A 16,132-nucleotide genomic window follows, 5' to 3' on the forward strand; every position below is an offset into this window, starting at 1 on the left:
GGAGCTACTGACGGGGAGGGATCTGCTCTGGGTTTTCACCCACATTTTAAAGGAGCTCTTCATTTTGGGGAAAGAGGTCAGCAATTTGTGTATCTGTTCCTCAAAGTTAAATCAAGTTTTAAAGTCCAAACTAAAATTTAGACCACAATTCACCACAAAACTGAGATGGAAGCCACCAACTGGCACTGGAGAACTGGATCCCTCACCCCGAATGCCGCAGGGCAAATTTATGTCCCTATCATAGAATCATAGAGTTGGAAGAGACCCCAAAAAGGGCCCTGATCCAGCCCAACCCCCTTCTGCCATGCAGGAACTCTCCATTAAAGCAGCCCTAAGGGATGGCCACCCAGCCTCTATTTAAAGACCTCCAAGGAAGGAGACTCCACTAACTCCAAGGAAACACATTCCACTGTTGGACAGCCCTTACTGTTAGGAAGTTCCTCCTAATGTTGAGGTGGAATCTCTTTTCTTGGAGCTTGCATTCATTGCTCCATTGTGTCCTATTCTTTGGAGCAGCAGAAAACAAGCTTGCTCCCTCCTCAGTGTGACACTCCTTCAAATATTTAAACAGGGCTATCTATCACCTCTTAACCTTCTCTTCTCCAGGCTAAACATACCCAACTCCCTCAGTCGTTCCTCATAAGACTTCATGGTTTCCAAACCCTTCACCATTTTGGTGGCCCTCCTTTGGATACGCTCCAATTGGTCAATATTGTTTTTGAATTGTGGTGGCCAGAACTGGACAGAGGATTATTCCAGGTAACCAAGGCAGATTAGAGTGGCACTATGGCTTCTCGACACTATATTTGTGCCAGCTTCCAGCAATGCTCCTCAACCAGAACACTTGGCAAACCTTTTGGGGATGCTGCAGAGCGACCATGTTTTCATGCCACAGAGATTGATGATAGCCCTGTTTAAGTATTTGAAAAGGTATCACACTGAGGATGGAACAAGCTTGTTTTCTGTTGCTCCAGAGAATAGGACACAGAACAGTGGATGCCAAGTACGGGAAAAGAGATTCCACCTAAACATTAGGAGGAACCTTCTGACAGGGAGAGCTATTAGACACTGGAATACGCTGCTGCATTTTTGGTGGTGGAGTCTTCTTCTTTGGAGGTTTGTAAACAGAGGCAGGGTAGCCATCTGCCAGGTGTGCTTTGATGGCATCTTGCTGCGTGGCAGAAAGGTGTTGGACTGGAGGACCCTTGGGATTCCTTCCAATGCTAGGATCCTGTGATTCTATACTCCAGTTCAAGGGTATGACAACTGGTCACATTTTATTCTTCTTCACCTCTGTGAATGCAGCCACCTCCTCCTCCTCACTTTAGCACCAGATGAAGCTGTGAATCACGGCAGCATGCCTGGCAGAGGCAGCGCATACCATGAGCCTAACAGCTGACTTGGGGCTGTTTCACACCTGGAGGTTATTTTCAACACTGAGGTGGAGGCATAATCCAGAGACACATACTCTGGATAATTTGGATCCACATGGAGCTGAACATACAGGCAAAAGTTTCCCCCTCCCCACAACATCCTCTGGATTGAAAAAAGCATGCAGGAATGTGGTTAGTGTAAGAGATCTTTCTAGGGCAGCTCAAGTGGGGAAAGACCAAGACGTCAGGCCAGAGCAACGTTAAGGGAGAGGAGGCTGTGATCCTAAAGCTCAGCCAACACTGGGATCATGGGTTCCCTCTCCCATTAAAAAGGGAGTACTTTGCTCTCAGAGTCATGATTGTTTTAAGGCCAGTTGAGTTGGAAGCGTGGGGGAGGCAGCGAGGAGTGGAGGCCCAGTCCTTGCTCCAGCCTCTGCCACCAAAGCCCATCCAAGTGGACAAGAGAGTAGGGTGGCCATGTTGGGGCACTCATTCTTTATTAATATATTACAATCTCTTGAGTCTTTTTCATCCAAATCACTTGGGACCAGAAGTGTTTGGGAGTCTGGGTCTTTTTGTTTTTGGATTTTGTTATAATTGTATGTACATTATGGAATACAGTGTGCCCTCCTCATACATGGGGCATCTGTTCCGGACCCCTCCCACGTAAGGCAAACTATGCATACGACCAAGCCCTAGCCATCTGAATGGGGTGTGTCCCTGCAGCTCGCAGCATGGCATGCACCCCATTCACCATATTAGGGCTCACTGCTTGTATGACCTCAAGTCCGTATATGATGAGCCTGCGCATGGCGTGGGCACACTATACCTTGAAGATTAGGCTCTAGTCTAAGCATGAAATTCATTTAAACCTTATGCACATAATCTGAAGGTAGTTTCATACACAATATTTTTAAATAATTTTCTGTAAGAAACAAAGTTTGTGCGCACAGAACCACCAGAGAGCAAAGGCATCACTATCTCAGCCATCCATGTGGGCGATTTTGGAGTATTTTGGATTTCAGCATTCTGAATAAGGGATATGGGCTCTTAATGCTCTGTACAAGTAAAACAATAGACAGAACCCTAGCTCATGCTTCTGTAATGTAAATCTACACTCATGTAGTTCCACAGTGGCTGCCCAAAACGATTCTTCCGCTTATTACTAACATTCTGCAGCCAGTGGTGTATCTACTCCTTGTCCCCTTGTGCAAGGGGGGCATACAGGGGACTCCATATCCACAAACTTGCCATCAGCAGGATTTAAGCATATGTGGACGACAAGCTTGCTTTGTCACCAATGGCAATTCATGCATGCGGCCACATCACCATTAGGGACAACAGGATTTCACCTGAAGTCCTGTTGTTCCTAGTGGAAGAGCAGCTATGTGCATGGGCCACCACTGGGGACGATGGGACTTGAGGTCCCACGGATTTTGGTATCCACGGTGTGTGTATGTGTTTCGGAACAGATCCCCCGTGGATACTGAGGTCCCACTGTAATACACAGGGGTTGTTTCTGCCATCCCAGGGGATCAAGTGGCAACACGAACTGACAAATGGCTACACACCATCCACGAATGTGCAGCGGCATGGACTGAGATCCTCTTGGTTAGTCCCAACTAGAGTAGACCCATCCAGTCGATTGCTGAAAGGAGAATCAGCATGGAGGTAATTCAGAGACGCTCCTCTCTTTGGGACTAACAATAGGATTTAGGCCTACTTGTGAACTCCACATACACAATCATGAACTGAATACATCTCTTGCACAAGGGCCAAAAAAGTACAACGGCACACGGAAGGGAACTTGAATGGGAACAGAATACTAACAGGACTGTGGCCCAAAATTCTGGATTTTAAAACAACAATAATATAATTTTAACCGGCTAAAATATGAAGCTAATGGTTTAAAAGGGCTTAAAAACAGTCTTATTAAAAAGATTGTATGTACAGCGCTGTGTAAATTTACAGCGCTATATAAATAAAGCTTAATAGTAATAATAATAATAATAATAATAATAATAATACCATGCACATAAAAAAAAGAGAGAACAGGGTTCCCAAACCCCTTTCCTCTTTTTCATGGTACCAGCCTAGAAAGGGGCCTGGTTCTGCCCTTCATAACTGCAATGGACTCCAGGGCAAAGGAAAGGGCAACAAGGAGACAGGAGCAAAAAAACTCTCCTTCCCTCTCTGTGATGCTATGGATCGGTCGGCTTTAATTATGCCATGTGGGTCTGGAGAAGACATTCCCTGGGCATATTTTGCTTTCTCCTGAAGCTTGGCTTGAGTTGCTTAAACAGAGGCCCTCTCTCCCAGGGAGGGCTTGGATAATGTCTTCCTGCATGGCAGAAGGGTCCTTGGGGTCTCTTCCAGCTCTAGGACTCTGTTCCGTTCCATTCATTTGTGCCAGTGGCTCAGCCAGTGCAGAAGTCCCAACAAGTGGGCAGACAGATGGGATGGAGATCGAGAGAAATCGTAGTACTACTCTGTTATGCTTTTGTCAGACCTCGCCGTGAATATTGCGTCCAATTCTGGGCTGCACAATTCGAGAAGGATGCAGACAAGCTGGAGTGTGTTCAGAAGAGAGTGACCAAAATGGTGAAAGGTCTAGAAACTACCAAGCCCTACGAGGAAGAGGCTTGGGGAACTGGGTGGGCTTAGTTGGAGAAGGGAAGACTGAGAGGTAACATGATAAGCCATCTTTAAATATCTGAAGAGATGTCACATGGAAGATGGAGCTTGTTTTCTGTTGCTCCAGAGACTAGAACATGAGCCAATGGATTCAGATTACAAGAAAAGAGATTCCACCTAAATGTTAGGAAGAACGCAACTGTAAGAGATGTTTAACAGTCGCACGGACTCTATCTTTGGAGGCCTTTAAAGAAGGTTGGGTGGGTCTTTCAGGAGTGCTTTAGTTGTACATTCATGCATGGGAGAACAAAGTTGGGTCAGATGGCCCTTGGGGCTCCTTCCAACTCTAACCTTCAATGAGATTGGGATGGAGAGCTCCACTGCTTCCCTCCGCTCTGGCTGCCTTTTATTCTGTTTTTCATTTTCACTCAGCCTCCTGCAAGCCTCCAGAACTGCTTAAAAGTTCTGCAAAACTCAGCCAAAAAGAGATTTTGGGTTGCTTCCCATTTCTTCTAGCTCTCAACAGATTCACAGGTTTTTAAGGGGAGACCCTCCCTCCCCATCTCTCCAATGGTGCCCCAGTGCCTCAAAGTGCGGCTGTGCCAGCCCTGCCTGGAAGTACTTGGGGCGAAAGAGCCAGAAACATACCCGGCTTGACTTGGGCTGCGTTCCCACTATGATTGAAAGCGAAATGTTGATCGGGTTTAAGACTGTCCTTCTCATTTGAAACCGGTTATGATCCTAATGTAATCAGTTTCAATCATGAAGAAGCAAGGCAAAGGCAAAAAACACACTCTTTCCTGACACTAGTTCTTTGGCGGTTCTTTTGAAAAATATTGATTCCAAACAGTGTTCAACAAGTAGGAATGACGGCTCTGAAGCACATCATTCTGGAGGGAGGACTAATGGCAGAGGAATCTACCATTCCTCCTCAGTTTTTGGTAGATCCCCACTTTCCTCTGCTCTCGGCGCTGCCTTTCCGCTTCCGATGGGACCGATGGGCGCATGGGGTTTTTACAAAAACATTAAATGGATAGATTGGACTCACTGATTTTGCAACTACTTGCAATTCCTTGGGTGGCAAGTCGGGCAACCAGTGAGGCAAGTAGTTGCAAAACTACTGAATCAAATCTTCTATCATTTTAAAAAACAATATATATAGTTCCCAAGCTGGGCTTACGTCACGTGCGGATGACTGACATGCAATTTGAAGTGGCACAAACTAGTGGGGAGGACAATTGTGCCCAAAAAGAAGCGATTACAAGGGGGATAATGAAAAGATCCATTTTCATAGTGGGAACAATGGACCTTTTGGAATCGATTCACCAACACGGAGTGAAGGCGAATCTCAAACTGGTCTAAATGTAAGTGGGAATGGGGCCTAGGAGGCTCCAGTTTATTTCTCACACTTGGAGCAAAATTAGCCAGACTGTTTTCTCACTCCACAGTCTCTCCTCAACCCAAGAAACACATGGCTTTCCCATTTTCCTTTCTGCAACATGAATAGGCAGCTGGGCGGATGGCCCTTGCTGAGGCTCCGGGTTCTTTCTTACCTCTCTCTCTCTCTCTCTTGTAATGAGAGTGGAACTCAGGATCCTCCAAAGACTGGCAAAGGATTTGAGACAGGAAAAAGCAAGGAAGGGGATTCTTTGCACCCGAAACAATTGTACAGTATTTCTGGAATGTTCTGGAACATGATGCGGGGCCTGGGCACCCATGGCCAAGCCACATCATAATGTGGTCAAGGGGGCAAAAGTTATGAACAAGGAAGAACAGACAAACTAACAGGGGCTGCAGCAGTCTGCTTTTGCCTGAGCCTCGCAAGGGCTGCATGTGGGCCCCAGCCCCCTGGGATAAAAAATTAAATGGGGGGCACCAAATACCCTTAAGGGCATCAGGGGCATTTGGCCATGTTTCTGGGTCATCTTGAGAGAGGCCTTGGGAGAAGGAAGGAAACAAGAAAGGACTTCCAGGTCTCTTTGGATTGTTAGAAAGAAGAAGAAGAAGAAAGGCCTGAAATGGTCTGGTGGGGTTTCTAAAATCCTTTGGAAAAGCCCACATACCCCCAGGGGCAATCCCTAGATTTTTTTAGTGCAACGCATGGTCCTCCAAAGTGTTCTGGGGACTAATGTGGCTACCTGATTTGTTGCAGAACAAAAAGGTCTAGGGGAAAAAAGGAGCAATGATCATAAAAAAACAACAGTTTTATAGGAAACAAACTGGAAGAGCTGGATAAAAAAAAGGTAGGTAAAATATATTCATTCCTGCAAACAGACAAAAATGCTCTGGTCTGTGTGCAAAGCCCAAAGATAAACTCTAAAGCTTCTGAGGCAAATGAGTAAAAGAGCCGGTGTAGCCAATATGTTCTAGGCTTAAGAACTATAAATCCCAACGAATAAATCAAATATTGGAGATGTCATACATATAAAATACAAATACAAATACAACTGAAGTTTTCAACAGCTCCAAGGACACAAATAGGAGGGATAACATAGAAAGCCCATTACAAGGGGTAAACTGAAAAAATAGGACCAAACGCCTTTCGACAAAGAGTCTTCATCAGTGGTCGGAACAGGCTGTGGTTGCAGCATGGGGGGCATGTCAATGTATGTGGAAACACCCGGTGAAAGTAAGTAGTTAGTTGTCCAAGATGGACAGTAACCTGGATGTCCCACAGATGAATAAGGCTTATCCAACTCTTTCAGTTTGTTACCAATAAAACTATTGTTATTTTATGATCATTGCTCCTTTTTTACCCCCAGACTTTTTTGTTCTGTAACTCTTTGTTTGGGTTTAGGGTCACACCTCTCTGTCTTCATCAGCTACCTAGTTTTGGACTGAACCCTATACAGTGTACCCTTTCTTTACAGGGGGATCCGTTCCAGACCCCACAACATAAGGCAGGTTCTGAGCGTGCTTGAGCCCCATTGAAACTAATGGGGCTTGTGCATGTGGCGTAGTGTGTCACATGCACTGCAGGCACGCACACCATTTTCTCTTTGTCGTGCAGCTTTTAGCGTAAGCTGAAAGCTGCGTATAGCGCACCAGCTTATGATGGGGGCACACTGTATTCCAAGGCAGTGGGGGTGTGGGGAGGGAGGGGAGGCCAGCAATAGCAAAGACCTGCTGTTTTCATGGCCTGCATGTTCATGGGTTGCATGTGATCCGGCCATTTCTGGAGGCAGGTAGAGATGGAGCTCCCCCTTTGCCTGGAAATTATAAAGTCCTCTGAGGAGCACCTTAGGAAGCTGGGGATGTTTCGCCTGGAGAAGAGAAGCTTAAGAGGTGGCATGATAGCCATGTGTAAATATTTGAAGAGGTGTCATACTAAGAACGGAGCAACCTTGTTTTCTGCTGCTCCAGAGACTAGGACACAGAGCAATGGATTCAAACCACAGGAAAAGAGATTCCAGCTCAACATTAGGAGGAACTTCCTGACAATAAGAGCTATTTGACAGTGGAACACAGTCCCTGGAAGAGTGGTGGCATCTCCTTCTTTGGAGGTCTTTAAGCAGAGGCTGGATGGCCATCTCTCAGGTTTGCTTTAATGGTTTATTCCAGCACGGCAGAATGGACTTGGACTGGATGGTCCTTGGGGTCTCTTCCGACTCCACAGTTCTATGCACCTGTAACAAGCAACAGACCCCAGTGCTTATCCTTCATGGAGTCTTACTGAATTCTGGAGATGTGGCCATTGGCTACGAGGAAAAGGCACAGAGATCTTTTCCACTAAAGTGGCAACTACAAAGGGCAAGGAAATGCCAAATGTGGCAGGAAAGGAGAGTGGCCCTGAGAAGCTGGGAGGCAGCCTCCTCCTGATCCCTTGCAGCGCCTGCCCCATGTTCCAGATGGAAGCCCCCTTTCCTCAACCTTTTCTCAGGGTTGTAACCAGGACCTTCTGCATATCCCTTGTGTGTCCTGTCACTGAATGGTCCTCATCCTCCACCCTCCAGCCACCGCTGTTTGCTAAAGAGACTGGCAGTAATGCTCAAATATTTATGCATGACCTTTTTAGAAATGCACACATGTGCAGTAAAACATTAAAACGACAGATTAACATCCAGCAGTCAAAGGCAAAGTTTTTTTCTTTATAAAAAAAGCTAATAAATAAAACAAGATGGCCACATTTTCAAGGCTTTGTAAACATGACCCAAAACCCTATAGCACCTAACATATAAGATTTCATAGAAAACAGTTCACCTGGCTGTAATTCAGGGCTCCTCACTACATTTGGTAGTGAAAACTGACACCCGTTCCTATTATAAGCTGTATTGGTGGCAAATGGATGCAGCAAGTGGTCAATGGAAAATGCCACTGCAGCCCTTTTGCTGAAGGGTCCTGGCTCAGCGAGTGTTGCAGACCTGGGCTCCTAAACAACAAACACTACCCTGACCTTACTAGGGCCACTATGGCCATTCTCCGTGGCTGGACGATGGGTGCCTTGGGCTCCACAACCAGGTCAAAGCAACTGAAGAATGGAATTTCCCCCTCAAAAGACACTGAACTTTGCAGGAATGCCCCCCCCCCCCCCATCCTCACAGATACAAAAAACACACAAGCAAGTTGCTCACAGGAAGGTTTGCTTTCTTTGACCTGTCCCCATCCTTCAGTACTTCCCCAGCGTTGAACTCCCAGGCCACAGCAAAACTGTCTATCTAGCAGGGCCTTTTGAACATGAAACAACCCCTTTATTACCACTGTTAGCCTTTGGCCATGGTGCTGACAAGGGCCGTATCCCCGCAGACCAAATACCGCATCCTCCCCTTTGTCCTCATGGTGAGTAGTCCTGATGACACAGGGCCCAATCCCCAGTTACAGTGCGGACGGTCCGGATGATGTTCGGTCAGTTCAACACCGAACCCAGAGTATATTCCCCTTATGCTCAGAGGCAGAGACCCATGGCAGCAGCAACAGGTAGTAGCACAGTCGGACAGGCGTGCCAACAGATGCCCACTGTCACTGTGGAGTGCCAGGTAAGGGATGTCAAGAAGGCTTTGAGGCCAGAATACCCTGGTCTGCTCCCAGAGTATTCTGGCCCATGCAGACATCATCAAGGACTCTAGACACCATCTCCCTGGTGGCAGAAGCCACAACGGCTGCACATTCCCAGTCGGAGTGTGGAAAATGAAACAAAGCCCCTATCCCGAGACCATTTCTGGACGCCACGTATCCACAGCAGACTTTTTGAGGCCCCGCAAGCGCCCCAGTTCCTGGGGGTGGAGGGGGGCAGAGGAGAAGCTCCCCTTTGAGACTCACCTCAATCAGGAAGTCTCCGGTGCGCAGCCCTGCTCTCCACGCCACGCCTTCCACGTCCACGGATTCCAAGTACTGGAGCGCAGGGAAGGCTGGCGTTGGGGTGAACTCCTCGATTGGAGTTTCCGCTGGAAAGGAAGAGGACTCTGGTTCAGAAGGCAGAAGTGGCATTTGGCAATGTCAGAACATGTCCGTGAGAAACACTGCGACCCCAATGCGCAAGACAAGAGGAACACCTCCTGCAGCTACATTAAGGGCCTCAAGGCCACTCTGTGGCCCTTGGCCAGACCCTATACCTACCAGTAAGATGACCATGAAAGAAAATAGGGGGCACTCCTCAGTACTTGGATGGGGGGAGCTGGAAGTAGTCCCATTGACCTAGATGTTGACTAGTGAGTCAACCTGAAGGGAAATCCCACTGATTCAATAGGTCTACTCTAACTAAACTAGCCATAGGATTTAGGTGACCATGCTTCCACTTTATTTCTTTAATGTTTTCAGACTTAGAAGCCACAATCCCCAGAGAGTGATAATTCAAACAGACCATCTTCATCACTACCATCCTTTGCCCTCCTTTGCAGTCTGGGAACTCTTTCCCTTTGAGGTTCCCTACAAGACAAAAAAAAAATGACCCTCTTCCTCATATTCATTGCAGTTTTCTTGTCTTTTGTAAGCCTCCTTGTGTCCCAGACTGGGGGAAAGGGGATGATGTCAATAAAATGGATGGATGGGTAGACAGATGGATGGATGGATGGATGGATGGATGGATGGATGGATGGTGTCCCAAGCTGGTTGCCCCATGATGCAAAGGGGAAAACAGATTTTCTTTCTTTTTTTAGGAAGTACAGTGGGGGGTGAAGCTGATGTGGCCCCATAGCCTTCCATAGTTGCCCAACCCACATGTAGATAGAGGCTCACATAAAACAAATAACACAAAGGAGAAAGAACACACACACACACACACAGATGGCAATGTGGCTCAAGAGCAGACAGGGAGCTATCCAGGGAAAAATGGCTTCCTTTCAAAAAGGAAGGAGGAAGAAAAAGGCGTATAAAATGCCTGCAAAATAAATGAGAGCTGACAGCAAGCAAAGAAGGAATGAAGGAAGAGTAGCGCTAGGTGTATGTGCCCATGTGCCTATGCCTGTGTAAATCCATCAGAAGCAGGGAAGGAGCCAGAGAGGCAACAGGGGCAGGAGATGGAGCCTGCTGCTATAAAGGGGAAATTGCAGGGAAGCCAAGCGAGTTCTTTGTGCAGCCTCCACTGCACACGACGTTGGAAAGGTGCCCACACCTTAAATCATTGGGCGACACTGAGCTAATTCACAAATTAAGACTGCGTATGCATGTGCTTTCATTCCCAGAGTTAACACACAAAGGTATGCACACCCATTTCCCTCTCAATGGTAGGAAGGAAGGAAGGAAGGAAGGAAGGAAGGAAGGAAGGAAGGAGTGGTGTGTGTGGGGGGGGCACAGAAGGGTTACGATGGAGGATGCTATTGTATCATGCCCCATAAAATCCCATGATTTGAGACAGGAGGATTGCAGGATCCAAGTCTCACCCACTGGATGTGCTGCATAAGGCTTCTTGAACAAATCAGAGGTTACGTTCTAGAGTAGCCATGGAGTGAGCAGAGTGGTCTTCTTGCAGAATTGTATGAATTCACTGAAAAATCAGCTTCCTTGAGCAATGAAAGGGAGGGCCAGTGTGGCATCTATGTCTTCCTCTCTTTTTCAATGGCCCATGGAAACTGAACCCCTGTTAGCTTAACCTCTGCATCCAGGGCCCAGAGGAGAGCCTGGGACCCCATTGGCAGTTCCAGCTAGAGTAGAAACTCTCTGGCTTCCTCTTCAAACGATGGGAATGGTGGGACTGTTCTCTACATGGGCTACTTTAAGAGAGCCAGCGTGGTGTAGTGGTTTGAGCATTGGACTACAACTCTGGTGAGCAGGGTTAAGATCCTCTCTCGGCCATAGAAACCCACTGGGTGAAGCTGGGAAAGTCACAGTCTCTCAGCCCCAGAGGATGGCAATGATAACCTCCTCTGAAGAAACTTGCCATGAAAAGCAAGACTTGTTTTCTGCTGCTCCAGAGAATAGGAAATGTAGCAATGGATGCAACCTCCAGGAAAAGAGATTCCAGCTTGACATTAGGAAGAACGTCCTGCCGCCTCAATGAAGTGCGATGGAGTCTCCTTCTTTGGAGGCTGATTTTAAACAGAGGCTGGGTGGCCATCTGTCCCAGGGAGAGCTTGCATTGTGCCTCTGCATTCCCTGCAGAATGGGATTGGACTGGGTGGTCCCTGTAGTCTCTTCCAACTCTATGATTCTATGAAAACCCTAGGTTGATTTTGGCGTCACCATAAGTCAAAAATGACTTGGAGACACACAACCCCAACAAGAACAAGAAGAGTGGACTCTCTTTGTAATTGCCTCTGGCCGCAAATACCAGCTCTGGCCACAGGAGGGCGCCAGTGCACTGTAGGAGCCATATTCCTGGGGAAAAGGAAGCCATGCAGAAGCCTGACTCTCTGCAAAGGAGGAAGGCGATAGGGAAAGAGAAGACCACAAGCTCTGGACAAGAGGGCTCTGGGGGGGTTATGTGCTGAAACTCACTTGGCAGCACATAACAACAAGAACGTTGCTGAGACAGCTTTCTGGGGGTGCAGCCACACTGCAGAGTTAAAGCACTTTGGCCCCACTTTAACTGCCATGACTCTGTCCTGTGCAACCCTGGGATTTGTAGCTTGGTGAGGCACCAGAACGCTCTGTCAGACCAAGCTGAATACCTCACCAAACTACAAATCCCAGGATTCCACAGGAGAGTCATGGCAGTTACAGTGGCATCAAACTGCCTTCATTCCGTCAATGTGGCTGCACCTTGAGTGGACACAGGCATAAAAGTGAGCTAGAAAAGCAGCTGCGAGTTTGTGGGCTGCAGGGTAAGCTTTAGTGTTGTTGTTGTGTGCCTTCAAGTTGTTTCTGACCTGTGGCCACCCTAAGGCAACTATAGCATGGGGTTTTCTTGGCAAGATGTGTTCATGTATGTCTACATGTAAATATATATATATATATATATATACACCCCCCCCACCCACTGGTTTACTTGCAAACAGCCCATATGCCCAGAAGGAATCAGTATTAAAACCACTCCACTGGCAGCCCATTAGTTCCTGAGCGCAGTACAAAGCGTTGGCTATAGCCTTGAAAGTCTGACATGGTTTGGGTCCATGTTACCTCCAAGATCCCCCCCCCCCCGCATAATCTGCCCCATATGCTTGGGTCCTCAGGGGGGACATTTATTCCAACAGGCAAGAACTAGACACACAACTGTCACCCAGAAGACCTTTCCATCAGCCGAACCCAGACTGAGCTGCCAGCAAAGTCTCAACAGCTAAATACAGTGGTCCCTCCACATTGGATGGGGTCAGGGGTGAAGGACCCCCGCAATGTGGAAGAAACACAAATAAAAACACGGCTCTTTTTACGCGAAAGAACACCTCTAGGAATCTCATGGTCCTCCAGTGCAACTCTATGGTCAACATCTGCCAGAAGTTGATACAGAATCATGCTGGAGGACCTAGAAATGCCTAGAGAAGTGTTTTCTCTAGGAACCTCATGGATCTCCAGTGCAACTCTATGGGTGTGAGATCCAGAAACCTTCAGAACAGTGATCCACAACAAACCTCTTGAATGAACAAGTGAAATTTATTGTAAGAGCAAGCAGAACTAACCAAACACACTTTTTTGCAGAATCTAAAGCATAAAGCTCCTTGGCCCCCAGCCTTTTCCCCTGTAGCCCCCCCCCCCACCTCCCTCCTGCCAGAGCCATGAGAACCTAGCCCCACCACCTTGAACCCTTAGCATCTTCCCAGCCCATTATCTCATTGCATTCCAATCCCCAAGTAGGCCCCAAAAGAAAGCAAGCAGACAGCAGTAATATTCCACTGCACCCCAACCCCCTCCCACCAAATAAGACAGAACTACAACTTAAAGCAATACTTCATATCAAACGAAACAGTGCATACATAATTGAACTGAGAAGTTTTGGTTATAATTGACTTTGGAGTGCTGAGAATGGGCAGCTTCTGGAAGAGTTGGGCTGAAGGACCTGGAGATTCCCAGAGAGAACATATTAATCCAAACTGCAAATAGTCAAAGCCGCAAATGTGGAGGGAGAACTGTACACTGAATTTAAAAATGGCACTGAAGAGTTTGGATTTGGTTCCAGGGCCCCACATAGATACCAAAATCCATGGATGCTCAAGTCCCATTATATACAATGGGGTCCTTTATATATATATAAAAAAACCTCCCGTATAAAAATGATAAAAGCAAGGTTTGCTTTTTGGACTTTTTTGCAGGGAATGTTTTCAAGCCGTGGATGATGGACTCTGTGAACCATAGAATCCATGGATACAGAGGGATGACTGTGATTCCAGTCTTCTTGGAGGTGTGAACACAAAAAGTGCTGCTTGGCAATGCCCCTTCAGCCCACTGGCCATTGCCCCTTGGGGATTCCTTGGGCTTGGCTTTCCCCATCCCGGATGAACATGTATCAGAGGCTGGGGTTCAGCGGCACCAGTCTGCTAAAGACAGCTCTCCCTTTTTAACACCCAAGAAACTTGTTTCAACACTGCACTAGCAGTCAATAATGGACTGGTTGGTGATGAAGAAAGGGAAGCTTCCTCCACAGAATCACAGAATGATAGAGATGGAAGAGACCCCAAGGGCTCTGATCCAGTCCAACCCCATTCTGCCATGCAGGAAATCTCAATCAAAGCACCCCATTGACAGATGGCCATTCAGCCTCTGTTTAAAGGCCTCCAGGGAAGGAGACGCCACCAGAATTTCCGAGGAAGGAGTGTGTTCCAATGTTGAACTGCTTTTATTGTCATGAAGAATCTCTTTTCCTGCAGTTTGCATCCATTGCTCCATTGGGTCCTATTCTCTGGAGGAGCAGAAAACAAGCTTGCTCCCTCCTCAATATGACATCTCTTTAAATACTGCAACAGGGCTATTATCATATCATCTCTTAACCTTCTCTTCTACAGGCTAAACATCCCCAGCTCCCTAAATCTTTCCTCATAGGGCATCATGGTTTCCAGACCTTTCACCATTTTAGTCGCCCTCCTTTGGACACATGGCTCCAGTTTCTCAATGTCCTTTTTGAATTGAGTTGCCCAGAACTGGACACAATATTCCAGGTGGGGCCTGACCAGAGCAGAACAGAGGCACTATGACTTCCCTTGATCTAGACACTATATACTTCTATTGATGCAGCCTAAAATTGCATTGGCCTTTTTAGCTGCCGCATCACACTGTTGACTCATGTTCAACTTGTGGTCTACTTGGACTCCTAGATCCCTTTCACATGTAGTTTCATTCAGCCAGGTGTCACCCATAATCCTATATCTGTGCATTTCATTTTTCTGCCCTAAGTGCAGTACCTTACATTTCTCTGTGTTGAATTGCATTTTGTTAGCTTTGGCCCAGCTTTCTAGTCTATTCAGATCATTTTGGATCTTGATCCTGTCCTCTGGAGTATTAGCTATTCCTCCTAATTTGGTGTCATCTGCAAATTTGATACGTATGCTCCCAATTCTGTCATCCAGGTCATTGATAAAGATGCTGAATAGCCCTGGGCCCAGGACAGAGCCCCACTGGACACCCCACTGGTCACTTCTCTCCAGGATGAAAAGGAGCCATGGCTGACCACCCTTTGAGTTCGGCCGGTCAACCAATGACAAATCCATGTAACAGTTACCTTGTCTAGCCCACATTTTAGAAGCTTGTTTGCCAGACTGTCATGGGAAACCTTGTCAAAGGCCTTACTGAAATCAAGATCTACTACATCCACAGCATTCCCTTCATTTTATCAAAGAAAGAGATAAGGTTTGTCTGGCATGACTTCTTTCTCTGAAACCCATGTTGACTTTTGTGATGATGGCATTGCCTTCTAGATGTTCACAGACTCTCTGTTTAAGGATCTGCTCCAGAATCTTTCCTGGGATTGATCTCAGACTAACTGGAGGATCATTGTTGGGATCCTCTTTCTTCCCCTTTTTGAAGATGGGGACAACGTTTGCCCTCCTCCAGTCGGCTGGGACTTCTCCTCTTCTCCAGGAGTCCTCAAAGGCTATTATGGCCAATGGCTCCGATATGACCTTTGCCAGTTCTTTTAGTACCCTTGGATGGAGTTCATCTGGTCCTGGAGACTTACATTCATTGAGATTAACCAGGTATTCCTGTACTATGAAATTCCACTATTCTCTGTCCCCTGTTAGCATTTTGCCATCTTCTCCATGCAGTGTCCCTACCGTTTCCTTCTCCTTCCTTTTGCTGCGGACATATCCAAAAGAGCCCTTTTTATTCTTTTTAACCTCTCTGGAAAGCCTGAGTTCATTCTGCGCTTTAGCTTTTCTGACTTTCCTCTACACAGGCTAGCTATTTGTTTGAATTCCCCTTTGGTGATTTCCCCAGACAAGAGAGAGGTGTTTCTAGAGTCCCAGAGTCGGAAGGGACCACAAAGCCCATCTAGACCTGGTGAGCTGAAAGGCAGGGCAGGGAACAGGGACTTGGCTTTTGCTGGGTGGGCTTAGGCTCCCCTTAAAGATGTATGGAAGTTGCTCCCCGGGTGTTGATGCCCAGGTTTCAGCAGTGGCAAAAGTGCATTTGCACAGTTAAAGCTAGTGAATCAGCTGAGCCTGTTCCTTGAGATGTCAGATACGGTGATGCTTGCCTTCATTATATCCATTTGGAGTACTGTAATACCCTTCCCTATTGCCACGTACGGGTGCGAGAGACAGACAGGGAAGAAAGCTGACAGAAAGAAACTCGTCTGAGATGTGATGCTGGAGGAGAGTGCCCAG

General features: G+C 47.0%; 1 protein-coding gene across 1 annotated transcript in view; it reads right to left on the minus strand.

Moving 5' to 3' along the window:
• The window catches only part of LOC149311503 (SH3 and multiple ankyrin repeat domains protein 3-like), a 425,035-nt gene that overhangs the window by 74,964 nt on the left and 333,939 nt on the right, over window positions 1–16,132 (minus strand). Inside the window, exon 17 of the mRNA XM_089526562.1 lies at window positions 9,264–9,388. Coding sequence (XP_089382688.1) covers window positions 9,264–9,388 — 125 coding nt within the window. The remainder of the gene's footprint in view (window positions 1–9,263; window positions 9,389–16,132) is intronic.

The sequence above is a fragment of the Sceloporus occidentalis genome, unplaced genomic scaffold, assembly GCF_023333645.1.
Source record: "Sceloporus occidentalis isolate IW3139 unplaced genomic scaffold, rSceOcc1.0.p SCAF_5, whole genome shotgun sequence".
In the NCBI taxonomy this organism is placed as follows: Eukaryota; Metazoa; Chordata; class Lepidosauria; order Squamata; family Phrynosomatidae; genus Sceloporus; species Sceloporus occidentalis.